This window comes from Otolemur garnettii, unplaced genomic scaffold, assembly GCF_000181295.1.
Source record: "Otolemur garnettii isolate 467f Iridium unplaced genomic scaffold, OtoGar3 scaffold00003, whole genome shotgun sequence".
In the NCBI taxonomy this organism is placed as follows: domain Eukaryota; kingdom Metazoa; phylum Chordata; class Mammalia; order Primates; family Galagidae; genus Otolemur; species Otolemur garnettii.
Genome location: NW_003852398.1, coordinates 44,299,457 through 44,314,549, shown reverse-complemented (window position 1 = coordinate 44,314,549; position 15,093 = coordinate 44,299,457). Strand labels below are relative to the sequence as shown.

The following is a 15,093-nucleotide window of genomic DNA, read 5'->3' as shown; positions in this document are numbered from 1 at the left end:
ATCATAATTTAAGAAGTGGAAAATATGAATACAAAAATTTCGGACTTTTCTTGAAGAAGAAAAGGGGTGTGGGATGGAGGAATAAATGATACTGGGTCCCTTTTCCTAAAGAGCAATAATTAGTTAAAACAATGAGGTCCCTCTGGAATACTAAGGCCCTAAAGGCAAGACTGAGAACTATATGGGTCTGGAAACACACGGTAAACAGCACATATATAATAGATTCATAAATTGTTCAAGGTCTCAACAGGTGTTTGAAACAAAATAATCATCAAAAAGACCCTCAATCACAATAACATGTTTTGAGGGAGCATGACAGAAAAATAAATTTGAAGCCTATAACAACATTTCCTTATGAAGAAAGAGTGGTAATGAAAGAAGTGGTAAGCCTAATTAGAACCATTCTGTAGGAAAGTAGGACTAAAATAGAAAAAAAAGTTTAAAGGCATAAAAAAGCTAACAAGACAGGGAAGATCTGAGAGAAGAATGCAGAGAAGCAGATTTAGTATTTTACAAAGCTTGCTCCCAGCTAGGTAGATCTGCTAGGGGCAAGCATTGAGAAGAGAGGGGTTGATGAGCAGAAAAACTGAGGAGAGGCACTCGGCCTTTTGAAGTAAAAGAATAAGCAACTTAGTACAAGTAAACTTACTCTAATGCTTTGAGTTGGAACTCTGAAAGGCTGTATCTCAGGACTAAGAATGAACTAAATGTAGATTAGGATAAAAGTCTGATGTTACATTATGTTGGAATTTAAAAACAGACTGAATTAATTTTGGATTCCTGTCACCCTTAGCTGACTACCAGAAGCAAGCTTGAATCCACTCTGAAGGAAGAGAACATCATTTGAAACCTCATATTATTTCTGTAATTTGCTATACACAGCATCCATTACCGTATCAAAAATAACCAGGCACAGTTTAAAAAAAAAAGAAGATAATGGGGTGAAATGCAGAGAAAAAAAAAAACAACAACAGAAAAAGACCCATAGGGGATCCAGATCAAGGAATTATCAGAGACAGATTTTAAAATAATAGTTTTGAATATATTTAAAAAACAACCAACCAAACAAAAACCAATCAGAATTAAAACAAAAAAACCAAAAAACAGAACCTCACACCTAGTCAGATCAAGTAAAATTAGAGAAAAACAGAGAAAAGGAAAAACCAAAATTCCAAGAATAGCTACTAAACGCAGATTATAGTGAAAAAAATACCAAATTAAACCGAGAGGTGACTTCTCAACATTAACAGGAACTAGGACAACAGAATGTTTTTCAAAGAGGTGAAAAAGGTACCTGACAAGCAAAAAAATGCCTCTTAAAATGAAGTAAAGGCCTTTTCAGATAAAAAATAAAAAGATATTCATCGCCAGCACACTTGTACTTAAGAGATTAGTAAAAAAGCCAAAAAAGCCCCCTTATACCCAGTGGTACGAGACTTTAAGATGCAGGAAGAAATAAAAAAAAAAAACCAACAACAATATAAGTAAATACATAGGTAAAGTTAACTAAATACTATTAAACCGCTTAATAATATCTTGTGGAATTTAAAGGCATAGCAACAACTGCAGAAAAAAATTGTAAATGGAATTAAAGTCATCTACTTAATTTCCTTGCGTTGCCTGACACACAATAAAGATCCAATGGATATTAAAGTAGTCAATATTAACAAATATATGTATTATGACATCTGATGTGACACTAGAAAAATGGTAAAATAGCACATAGTTATCAAGTTAAAAGAGCAGGAAAAATACCATAACACAAAATCAACTCAGGTAAATTGTAAATAAACCAGGCCGGGCACTGTGGTTTATGCCTGTAATCCTCACTCTGGGAGGATGAGGTGGGAAGATCGAGTGAACTCAGGAGTTCAAGACCAGCCTGAGCAAGAATGAGACCCCCATCTCTAAAAATAGCCAGGTGTTGTGGTGGGCGCCTGTAGTCCCAGCTACTTGGGAGGCTGAGGCAAGAGAATTGTTGAGCCCAAGAGTTTGAGGTTGCTGTAAGTTATGATGCCACAACACTAACCAAGGGCGACAAAGTGAGACTCTGTCTCAAAACAACAACTAGAAACTGTAAATAAACCAGATGATAAAAAGATCAATAAACCAGGTTTTTAAAACTAAGAACTTATGTTCATCAAAAAATACGCTTCAGAGAGTCAAATGGCATATAATTCTTATTTGTCCATTAAAAAATAGACTCAAAAAACAAGTCATGTGATGGGCAGAATATACGAAGAATTCTTAGGCATGTATTTGACAAAAAAAGACTACCTAGCCAAAAAAAAAAGGGGGGGGGGCAAGGAACCCAATCAATAACTGACAAAAGAGGATGAATTAATACACACACACACACAAAATAAGGGTGCTCAACCTCATTAATAATCAGGGAAATGCAAATTATTACCACACTAAGATACAACAATATGCCTACTGGAATAGGTAAAAGATTGATTTAGCAGGTCTTCATGAGGATGAAGAGTATGAGAATTCTAATAACACTGCCAGTACCTAACTTTAGCAGATAATACCAAACTGTGTTCTAAAGTTGATCACACAGATATCAGAATCCACAAATTCCACCCTGAACATAACATGTAGCCAATAATAATGCATGTGTGCCACTAGAGGATACTAGTAGCATTATTCACAATAGGTCAGCAGTGGAAACTACAAAATGCCTACTAGGAGAATGCATGAATCTACTGTATTGCATTCATATAATGAAATTCTAAACAGTTTTGAAAATGACATACAGCTCCGCTCAAAAACGTGGAAGACTCTCAACAAGTCTACTTTGAGCATAATAAGCCAAAAACAAAAAGAAACCAAAAAATTTAAACTCTGAGATTCTACTTAATTAAGTTCAAGGAACAGTTTAAACTGTTATAGCACTGTAACTCAGAATAACTGGGGGAAGAGGATCAGGGTGGTAATTGGAAAGGGCCATGAGCAGGACAGGGCTTCTAGGATGCTGACATGTTTTATTTTGGAGGGGTTGCTTACATGGGTGTTTGCTTTATGTAAGTCATTAGTTGTTCATTTGTTTTGGGTCCTTTTTCTGTGTGTGTTGAGTAATTTAGTAGTAAAAAGGTGGAAGGAAAAATAATACTAAACCAAACAATAAATATGATCCAACAGTCTTCCTAGTGTGTCCAGATGACATCTGAATGCGCATAGTCAATACATCAATTTGCTCTTGTTAACAATATGGCTTTTACTTTCCTAAAATTTGCTGTACATAACTGTTTAAAAAACTTTAGTGATATGGAATCATTGGGTTGGAATATATAACGAATCACAATTTTACAGAATTAGCTGGGGCTAAACATGTTAATTTTCAAATAACTTTTAAATACCTTCATGTAGAAATGTCATATCTTTCTTGACAACAGGGAAGAGAGGAATAATTGGAGGCTGCATACTTTGACTACTAAGAATATTTCTATACTTTGCCATGTTTCTAGATGGATCAAAAAGGTCTTGTAGATCTTGGAGATGTTTCTCATATTTGCTTGGTAACTTTTCCCAAGTACCTCTGAGTCGTGCTACAGGTGCCAGGTTCAAGCCACTGCCAAAGATGAGAATAAAAACATTAAAAAGGGCCTCGGGGAAGAGGGTGAATTCAGGTCAGTAAAGTGTATTCACCATTTTCTCTAAGAAAGCTAAAAAAAGCAGGTACATATTTCTACATATTGAAATAAACAGAGAAGGGGTATGAAAAAAAGGAGAGACACTCCTTGATCTTAAAATAGGATATCTTTCAGAAGAACTATATAACTTGCCTATATTTGTATATCTACCTGTCCTTATTTTACACTTTCACGTAAGTGACAAATGTAATAAATCTATAAAATAGACATTTAAATTAAAAACACCTTCAAGCATCACAATGTTGCTTTATTCAGAAATAACCTTATAGAAACATTACCTATTTAAAAATGTTTTAGCTAACACTGAGAACAACTGTTACATAATAATTGAGGCAAGTTTAGGGTCTGAGGCAGCCTTTTTTCGCTGAGATTTTGTCTATTCATGTTTGTGATTCCAATATCTCTATATTCCTAGGTTCTTAATCCTGTCTCTAAGCTTCCAGAAATTCAAAGTCTCCTTGCCATAGAATTAAATTAACTCAGATATTCCCTAATTTGAAAAAATGAATCATGCCAATTAGGTTGCAAGTCTTCACTCTATTCCTTTACTCCTACGCTACCATCCCAGGGGTAGGTTGCTAAGTGAAGAGTATACATATAATGCCTCAATTTATTTTCTTATCAGTTACTCCTTTGTTTCTCAGCTATCTGACTTCTACCCATATCAATGTATGTAAAATGTTCCCTTGATTTCTGATTTTAAGGTGTAGAGTCAAGATATCTTTGTTCTTGGCGGCGCCCATAGCTCGGTGAGTAGGGTATTGGCCACATACACCGAGGCTGATGGGTTTGAATCCAGCCAGGGCCAGCTAACGTCAACAATGACAACTGCAACAAAAACATAGCTGAGCATTGCGATGGGCACCTGTAGTCCCAGCTACTTGGGAGGCTGAGGCAAGAGAATCACTTAAGCCCAAGAGTTTGAGGTTGCTGTGAGCTATGAAGCCACAGTACTCTACCCAGGGCGACATAGTGAGGCTCTCTCTCTAAAAAAAAAAAAAGATATCTTTGTTCCTGTTGCTTCTCAGAAATCACCCCAAACAACTATATAAAAGATGAATAACAAATGCATATTTCATCATTACTGAAACGAAGCAATATCTAACACCTAAAGATACATCAAAAAGGTTGTCAAAAATAGTCAAGGCCAAACAGGAGTATGCCAAGATGTTGTAAAATGCTGTCTTCAGTTGATGATCTCAAGGCTAATAAACTTCTAAAGATTTCTGTAATTCTAATGGCCTGGTTTGAGTGACAAGGTATCCAGTGATACCTCCTGTAGCGCCTGGCAATCAGAAAGAATTCACTAAATGTTTGCTGTTGTCGTTGTTTATTTCAACATAGCAATTTTAGGTCAAAGCATTGATACTACTCTGATTTTTCAATGTTAAACCACAGCGAGGTGAATACTTAAATAAGCTTCACACAGAAGTCTGATGATAAAGACCAGTCACTGGGCACATATCCAAAGAGGGCATAATCTTTCAAGAGGGTAGAAGAAAGAAAAATGAGAAGGTAATCATCCATATTCATTGAAAAAACCCCAAAACAAAAAAACTTAACTAACAGAAAGATCAAAGGAACAAAAACAGAAAGAGCCAATGATGGCAGAATGGAAATACATTAAATCTTAACAATACTTCAATTAAGGCTTATTAATTGAACTTTTCTTTACATAGGCATTTAATACCTAAGGAAAAATCAGCTCATGTCTAGTACCATAACAAAACCAAACAGATATTTTTAGATATTTATACAAACTTACCTTATTATGGCAAACATGGAATTGAAATTCTTACATTCTCGACAGTGAAGTGCAATTTTAATAAAATGCTTAATAATCTTCATTCGTTTGAGCTGATTTGATTCAGTTAAAATCTCTGAAGCAACCCAGAATGTCTCTTGGTTTACAATGTCCTCAAATTCTTTTAAATGAGTATTTCCTGTTTTGGAATCTAACTTGAAAAGATCATCAATGTATTCAGTAGGTTCAATATTACGAAACAAATCAAAGTCCCTCATTGATAGCTGGGTGGCTACCTCAATGGTACTGAGCTGCAGCATGGATAGTTGGCTTTCCTTAACTAGTTCTTGAGCATCTTCATCTGAACACAAGGTTTCTGTCTCCATATTATTTTTTAAATAATACCTACAGGGAAAATTTAAAAAAAATCATAAATACAACTGCACATTTATAAAAGAGCACTTTTCCTCTTTATTGTCAAAATTCGTTTTACTGTTAATAACTTGTAGCCAAAATATTAGCAGAAGATTCATGTACAGATGAAATGGAAAATTAACATTTTAGATAAGAAGACTTTTGAGAAGTTGTCATCTTATTTGTCATCAGATATCTATTAAAGAGTATAAATAATGTTGACTATGCTATGAACGTAATCCCATGTATGAAGAATCACGTGTGTCTATTTCTTGAGAATAAAAGCTTTATGAAGGCAAGGCCAGCACCTAGAATGGCATCTGATAGTTAGTAGTATAAAAATATTTGTTCACGAACAGTATGAACTCTGATTAAGACAAAAATAAACAGCCCATTTTGCTTTTTTCCCCCTGATTTCCAAGTGAAGCAAGTAAGAATAAAATCCATAAAGGAGGGGAAATGTTAATGTCTTCTCCCTTGTTACATACAAAACCTCCTCCAGCAAGTGGCATGGTCAGCAACCATATAAAAGACCCACTTCCTTTTTTCTCTTTAGATCAACAATTCTTTTTTTTTTTTCTTTCCTGAGACCAGTCTTACCGTGCCCGTGCTCCCCCCCACCCCCCAGAGTACCATGGCATCATAGCTCACAGCAACCTCAAATTCATAGGCTCACGCTATCCTCTTGCCTCAGTCTTCCAAGTAGTTAAGACTATAGGTGCCTGTTACAAAGCCAGGCTAGTTTTTCTACTGTTAGTAGAGAGGGGGTCTTACTCTTGCTCAGGCTAGTCTCCTGAGCTCAAGCAATTCACCTGCCTCAGCTTCCCAAGAGTGTTAGGATTACAAGAGTGAGTCACCATGCCTAGCTTAGAATCAACAATTCTATGGCACTTAAAAGCTAAGAGACAGGCCTGTATAGCTGGAAGTATCTAGGGAAAAGAGATAACATATTGTATCACATACTTTTACTTTATTCTTTTCTAATAACACAACTTATGCCTAAGTTTGTGTTCATGTATTTGTTGTTGTTGTTTTGAGAAATAGTCTTAGTCTGTTGCTCAGGCTAGAGTGTTGTGATGTCAGCTTAGCTCATAAAAATCTCAAACACCTGGGTTCAAGAGGCCCTCCTGCCACAGACTCCTGAGTACCTGGGATTATAGGTGTGCATAACACTGGATAATTTTTTTATTTTTAGTAGAGATGGGGTCTTGCTCTTGCTCAGGCTGGTCTCAAACTCCTGAACTCAAGTTATTCTCCTGCTTTGGCCTACCAGAGTGGTAGGATTATGGGCTTGAGCCACTTTGCCCAGCCAAGTGCATCTATTTATTACTGTCAAGAAACTTTCTTTTTTCCCCTACCTTTATACTATTCACACGCATAAGCCAATGCTATAAATAATAGTGTTGAAACTCACTATGCTATAGTTAATAAAATTATATCTAACATTTATAAAGCATGTAATGTTTATCAAATCATTTAATCCTTACAACATTCCTATGAGGTAGATTCTATTATAATCATCTTCATTTTATAGATGATAAAATTCAGGCACAGAGAAGCTAACTAACTTGGTCACACAGTCAGAGCTGGGATTTGAATTTGGGCAATCTGGCTCCAAGGTTTATTCTCTAAAACACTGTGTACAACCAGCAAAGCAGAGTGAACTCGTTCTCTCTTCACAGCAACCATAACGGGCAGTTATGTTAAGGTTTCCAAGGATCTTGATCTACGTGTGAAACCTGGTCACTACCAAGATTATTCTCAAAGAAAATTACCAGAATAAGAAACAAATACACTACCAAAACAATCTTCTAATTTACTAAATAATTTTCAAAGGACAGTAATTTTACACTTTTAAAAATTTCCCAGCACATTCATAAAAGGAAAACCACTTATAAAAATAATTGTGAAAATTACGGCTTCTTTTGTCCAAAGTACATACTAGTCATATTAAAAACAAATATATAAGTTAATACACACAACACACTCAGATATATAGAATTCATATCACTCAGTTTTTTTTCCTCTGTAAAAAATAAGAATTACAGTACATCAGTGGCTCTAAGACCTTATTTTTTTGAGCTGTCTTTTCATTTATACACCTTGGGATAGGCTTTACGATTCTAGCACCCTAAGATTCTATTTATGTAATTGGAGACAACATATCTGTTTTAAAAGGGATCTTCAAAAGCACATCTACAAATAAGCACATTCACTAATAAGCTTATTCACCTTCCATTGAGTTGAATTCTATCCGCTAATTTGGAGAATTGGTCCGGAAGTCTTCTCTGTTTTATGACACCCTCAGGAGTAACAGAAACTTCACAGAGAGAATATGCGTCGGATGTACCAGTCAAACCAAATTCATGGACAGCATGACAAACTACTTCTTTAGCTGTAGTGTCTTTACTGATGATGATGTAGCAACTTTGCTGATCTGCTTTGAAAACTCTTATAACTTGATCAGGAATATCTATATAAATATAGAAATGTACCTTGTTATTTGCAAAAAATTATTTTTAAACTCTTCACAAAGCACTTGTTAACACAATGATCCCTCTAAACACTGAAATATATATTTCTATTTCAAAATAGTATCAGAAATCATGGTTGCATTTATTGATAAATGTATCTATTTTTTCCAGACTACTGCATGTTGACAGAAAAACCCAAAGATAAAAATTAGAATCATACTACATATATGGTTTAGAAGCCACAATTTTTTTCATTTAGTATCTTATAAACATTCTTATATCATTAAATATTCTTCTATAAAACTATTTTTAATGAAGGCATAACACTCCCTAGTATATATTTTATATAGTTCAGTTATCCAAACCTCTAATATGACAGATTGCTACCATTTTCTATTACTATAAATGATATGATATAGACTCTCACCATCTTCACCCCTTCTACTGTAAGCAGATAAACATTTGTGGGCAATCTGATTATGTTCTCAGTGAAAATCTTCAAAAAGAGAACTGATGAATTAGAAGGCATGAATATTTTCAGGATATTGAAAAATATCAAACTATGCCAAGCTGTTCTCTAGAAAATTTATAATCCTAGAGCGTAACAGCAAATATGATTATGTCCTTATCAAAACTGTTCACTAATGTCTTGTTTTGCTTTCCTATTTCAAAGGCTCTATCCTTTTCCTCCCTCCAAAAATATGTCATTATACTTCTTTGGTTCCTGGGGAGATTCAGTAACTAATACCGGTTTACTAAACAATTAGTATTTGTTTTTTAAAAGTACTTTTTGATATCCTTTTATGCATTTTCCTACTGTGCTCCACTAGTTACCAAAATAAGATCTACTACAAAGTGGCAAATATTTTCCTAGTCTTCCCACCCTTTCTGGAATAGGGTTTCACTCTGTTGCCCCAGCTAGAGTGCAGCGGTGTCATCACAGCTCACTGCAATCTCAAACTCTTCTAGAGAAATGATCCTCGTGCTTCAGCCTCCTGAGTACTTCAGCTAGGATCACAAGCATGCACCATTATGATCAGCTAATATTTATATTTTGGGGAGAGACAGGGTCTTGCTATAGTGCTCAGGCTGGTCTCAAACTCCGGGGCTCAAGCAATCTTCTTCCCTTGGCCTCCTAAAGTTCCAAGATTACAGATGTAAGCTACTAGGTCCTGCTTCTGCTTCTATTTTATTTTTAACATGAGAAAATTGTAAATGTTTAGCTGGTGAAATCTCTCAATCTCTGCCCTTGTGATTTTAGCTAGTAGTAAATTTTAACTCAAGATAATGTTCAAATGATAAACATATGCAAATAATGATATTTTTCCTTCCCTTGTCTTATTTCTTTTTTATCTCATATAGCACTAGTGAAACTTCTAGGGCAATATTCACTGTAATAAGTGGGCTAATTTTTAATGTAATTAAATGTAATTGAAACGTGATTTAACAGCATGAACAAATGCTAAATTTTTCCCTATCATAATAAATTGTTGTTCCAAAAATAAACAATTTGTTGTTCCTATTTGTTAAAAAAATAGGAATATGTATTGTGGTTTTTTTGCAATGACTGCAGTGATGTTTGGTTGGAGAGATTTTGGTGCCTCAAATAATTTATATGTTTGTCCAGCATTATCCTCTTAACATTACATACACTGCTAATTTTAAAGAAAAAAAACTAATTAAAAATTTGTCTCAGAGCAGTGCCTGTGGCTCAAAGGAGTAGGGTGCCAGCCCCATATGCCGGAGGTGGTAGGTTCAAACCCAGCCCTAGCCAAAAACTGCAAAAATGGGATGCGATTTCATAGAATAAGGTATACCCTGAGAATGAAGACACATAAAAGATTGCATCCCAGGACTGAAAGATTCAACTGAATATACATGGAAATAATTCCAGGGAGATGGAGTCTTAGCCAACAGATGCTAAATGTTTTGAGTCCACTGTGTAAGCAGAATGCTTCAACTACTCAGGGTCCTTTTGCAAAGAAGGATGCACCAAATTGTCTTTCCTTTATGTATTAAAATATTTGAGTCATTAAATGCCTCTTGTTCAGAATTCTTTCCAATGAGTCAACACTGAGTGTGCTGCTGACATCATCAGGGTTCTACACCCACAAGGCTTAAGGTTAGACTACAATCTACCAAAATCAAAGTAGTTCTCTTCCCTGTGCTAGAACATTATTGCAAGCAGATGGAAATTTTGCCTTGCCAAGAGAAAGACACTGGGCAAAAAGATTTTACTTTTTAAAATATATTTAAAAAATCAAATAATATCCTATTATTACTTGTTGCTAGCTTCTTCATGAAAATACGTCAATTGTCCAGGGCTCCTGCATTAAACCTGTTTACCAGGTCTTTGGGCCTGAACCTTAGCTGGCAGTACTGGCTGAGCTTGTGGGAATGCGGAGATGTTCTGATCCCTTTTATTACTTTCTTCAGAGAAATTTAATCACAAAGACAGGGTGGGAATTCACACATTTCATGTTCTCTTTTGTTGTTGCCAATATACCGTTAACATCTTCTGGGAAGGAACACAAAAGCGTGTATCTTGTTGAACAGTGTTAAAACGTCATGGTCAGTTAAAGAGATTTGTTTCCCATGTGAAGGACAAATTGATGTAGTCATAGAAGAGGGATTCAGGCATCATGAATGGGTATCTTTAGAACACATGGGTAAGTGGAATCATTCAAAGAGTAACCCTTAACCCAAACTCTGATGAATCTGCCAAGGTAATGAGTGCCAAATCACAACACTGGCCAAGGGGCAACAGATGAAAAAAATTTCTCTGCACTGATACCAGTAATAATGTAAACCTCTTCCTCTATTTTGGAAGTGTTATGAACATACCATATATATTCTTTATAAACATGTTTGCTGTTGGTGGGAAAACAATATACATACCAAGCATATCTGCTTTGTGGAAGATGCTCAATGTTAATTGATAAGAATGCTAAATATGAGGTTAGAATAAAGTTGAATCAAAAAAGAAAAATGATCTAATTTAAATTTTAGGCATGAAACTAAAACATACACAGAAATGCAGTCCCTATCATAAAGGCAAGACACATTTAAAAAGATCTTGAAGGAACACAGCATTTATTAGTCTTCAGATTCATATTTCATTTTTTAGAAATCTTATGTAACACATACAAGAATTAAAAAATAGGAACCTCAGAGATCTGGACTTTCAACCAAGAGACAAAATTTTTGGAGACATAATTGTAACGTTGCATGAGTAAAATAAAATGAATACTTGAAGGATATATGTACTGACTTTGAGATTACACTAAACATGGGGTAACTTTTAGTTAATTTAGATAATCTTAAATAAACAAAAGACTGGTTTTCATTCTATTTTAGAATTGTAGGCTAAATACTAAGGAATGCCTGTTATGTGTTAACAGTATTCCAGGTGATAAAGATATAGTGATATGTGAGACAAATAAGGTCTCTGCTCTCAAGGAACTTAGTGATAGTCAAAAGTAAATGACAGCTCGGGGAAAGTAAATAAGACAACTCATATAGTAAAAAATGCCTCAAAAATTAGCAAAACTGTTCTGTAAAGAGCCAGACAGTAGTCTTCTAGGTTTTACAGGCCAATAGCAAAATTCGAGATATACTGTACGCACTTACATAATGAGAAAGAAAACAAATTCCCCCCAAATTTTGACAATAATAATAATAGCAATGCAAACATAAAACACATAAAGATACCTGAACACAGAGATATAGGCCAAAAGATATAGGCAACTGTCCAATAAGTGGGGATCAGTTAAAAAAATTTCAATTGGTTTTTAAAACATTTTGGTAGAACAGTAAACCCTGACACAGAAAAATAATCAAAGATATTTGCTAAGTGAAATGGGTAAGTGGAAGAAAAGTACAACATCTCATTCGGGCCAAAAGGAATGGTGCGTACATTTTATGTGCAAGGAAATTTCTGGAAGAATATATGAATAAATTAACAATTGTAAATTCTGAGAAATGGAGATATTATAGTCTATTCTTTCTCTGTAGTTTGATTTTTTAAAAACTATGATATATTCCTTTAAAAAGCAGTGAAAGTAACAGACTTTCAATGCAGAAAGACTTAAGCTTACAATATTAAATAAATTAAATATGGGTGTGTGCTAGTTAATGAAAAAGAGTAATAAGCAGTAAGTTCTATATGTACAGTTAGAAAAACAATTTAGTTTCAACTTCCTTTTAGCCACATTTCAAATTCTTTTATGTCTCATCTTATATTGGTCCAAATATATATAAAAAAAATTTTCACAGGTTACAGAATAGCATATATACTCTGATTCTATATGAATATAAAAACATACAACATATATTCAAAAAATTACTAAAAGGATGCATGCCAGTAAAAACCGGCTACCTTGTAAGTGGAGACAAAAGTCTGGCTTCCTACTTTATTCAGTTCTGTATCATATGACTTTTAAAAAATAATACATACAAACATGACGAACAGGATATTATAGCCTTTGAGATACTTACAGTAAAAACCAACAGCTGTAGGCAGCAAAAATAAAGCAAAATTATAAAAAAGTCAGCAATCAAAAGCAAACAGTTCTGTAGCTCTGCTCTCACTTTCACTTTGACCTCTTTAAACATGCAGCATGAACAAAGCTAAACTCAAGATTGATAAACATTAATTGAATTTGGATGTTACATTATTCATGTACTATAACATATGTGTGTGATATAGATCACTCATTTTAATTTCAGTGCTATTGTATATAATGTAAGGAGCTAAATTTGGAACTGGTAACGAATTTTTTTTTCAATATAAATAACATCACCATTATGCAAAAGGTCTTTCACAAAGGCCCCCACATTTGGGGGTTTAAGAACATTAATTTCTAAGTTAACTATCTGTACGAACTCACTTATATTACTGGTATGAGGATGTCGTATAGTAAGAGCTACATCAGACTTGTTCTGAACAGATTTTAAAAAGGCACTGTCAGTCTTTTTAACTTATTTTCAAAAAGAGAATTATGGAATCAATCTGAAATCAAACTGAACAGAATCCTCTTTTTTCAAGGTCTGAATTTCAGCTCCATGAGACTTAACAGTTTCTAAATTTTAGTAATTTCAACCTTTTCCCTTTGTTCCCCCAGGTAAATCTCCAACTTCTCTCTCTTTTCTCTCTAAAATCCTATCCCTTATTCCCTCAGGCCCATTTCCTACATACACTTATGGCAAAAATACAGCAATAAAAATTATTAAATCTACAAATCATAAGGCCCCTAATACTTGTCATGATAGTATGCATATTTAATTTGTGCTCTGGTAGTGTGAAAACATTTTAATCTTCTATGTAGTATAAAAAGTCCCACTGTAGAAAACACACACACACACATATATATACATGCAAGTGCACAAGGAAATAAATCCCTATCCTGACATACAATAAATAATACAGGTGTCCATAAAGTTCGTGTGCAATTTAAAATAGTTGTTTCTCTATATAAGAGAGATCATAAGCATATACTGGAAACTTACGAGAAAGGAGGGACTGACTTCTATAGTAGAGGAAGCTGGGCTTCCTAGAGAAGGTAACACCTGAGTTCAGCATTGACAAGAAAAAGTTCAATGGATAAACAGGTAGAGAACCAAAGATGGCAAACAAAGCAGAAAAAGAAAGTTCTGAAGGTACATTCCATACTCAGGAAAGAGGAGGGGAGAAGTCATAGTAGGAGAATGGCAGGACAGGAAGATAGAACGGAGGTGATTACTTCACCTTGGTAGTATAATTTCTTATACATACTCACATATTAAAAACTAAATCCAGTCTGTATTTTTCCTACCTCTGTGATACCTGCTTTTTTACCTTTTCAGGCCTATAGTTTAATTAACTTTGTATCTTGTTAGCAATCCTTACATTAACTTCTGATTAAAGAACTAAAGGGGTTTCTGCCTCATGACTGAAACTGCACTAATACACAAGTAACTAGAAATTTCTAAGCAAAGTTCTTCTAGAAAGAACACTGTAAGTAACCCTGTGGAGAGTGGGATATGTCAAAAAACTTTATTTGATTTAGTAATAGGCAAGGAAGAGACAATGTGCAGAATGACCTTCACTAACTTGTGTTTTTATGTTATTTCCTGATGTTTTAAAGTTACTATAAATAAAACATAAACTTTAATATTATACTTGTATTTTCTTATAATACTGAGATTTATGTAATCAAGTTTCCTTTCTTTTTACACCAGCTGCTGAACTTGGGAGTCAAAGCTGAAGCTGAGTTAAAGCTATGTTGATTCTTTTTTTTTTTTTTTTTTGAGACAGGCCCTCAAGCTGTCACCCTGGTTGAGTGCTGTGACACCACAGCTCACAGCAACCTCCAACTCCTGGGCTCAAGCAATTCTCCTGCCTCCGCCTCCCAAGTAGCTGGGACTACAGGCATCCACCACAACGCCTGGCTATTTTTTGGCTGTAGCCGTCATTGTTGTTTGGTGGGTCTGGGCTGAACATGCCAGCTCAGGTGTATGTGGCTGGTGCCTCGGCCACTTGAGCCACAGGCACTGGACCCTAGCTACGCTGATTTTTATAGAAGCATTTTTCCCTACCTTTTCTTGGAACCGATTATATATTTCAATTTTTAATTCTAAGTGTCTTTTGCTGAAAACCATCTCAAATCCTTTCAAGTGATGGGTACACAATTGATTCTTCAAAGTTAAAGGTTTTCTTTTGAAATGAAACTTTTACATTACATATTTAAATAATTTATGCCTCTGGGCATGAACAGATACAAAAAATTAACTTGACATTCCACAATGAAAGTCTAAACAATGGGCT

General features: G+C 34.8%; 1 protein-coding gene across 2 annotated transcripts in view; it reads right to left on the bottom strand.

Annotated features, from left to right (window-relative positions):
* RAPGEF6 (Rap guanine nucleotide exchange factor 6) overlaps positions 1–15,093 on the bottom strand; it is a 184,820-nt gene that overhangs the window by 28,782 nt on the left and 140,945 nt on the right. For both annotated transcript variants that reach the window (XM_003782219.3, XM_023516451.1), the window contains exons 18-20: positions 8,047–8,287; positions 5,422–5,805; positions 3,363–3,574 (exon numbers count right to left, since the gene is read on the bottom strand). In XM_003782219.3, the coding sequence (XP_003782267.1) occupies positions 3,363–3,574; positions 5,422–5,805; positions 8,047–8,287 (837 nt within the window). The remainder of the gene's footprint in view (positions 1–3,362; positions 3,575–5,421; positions 5,806–8,046; positions 8,288–15,093) is intronic.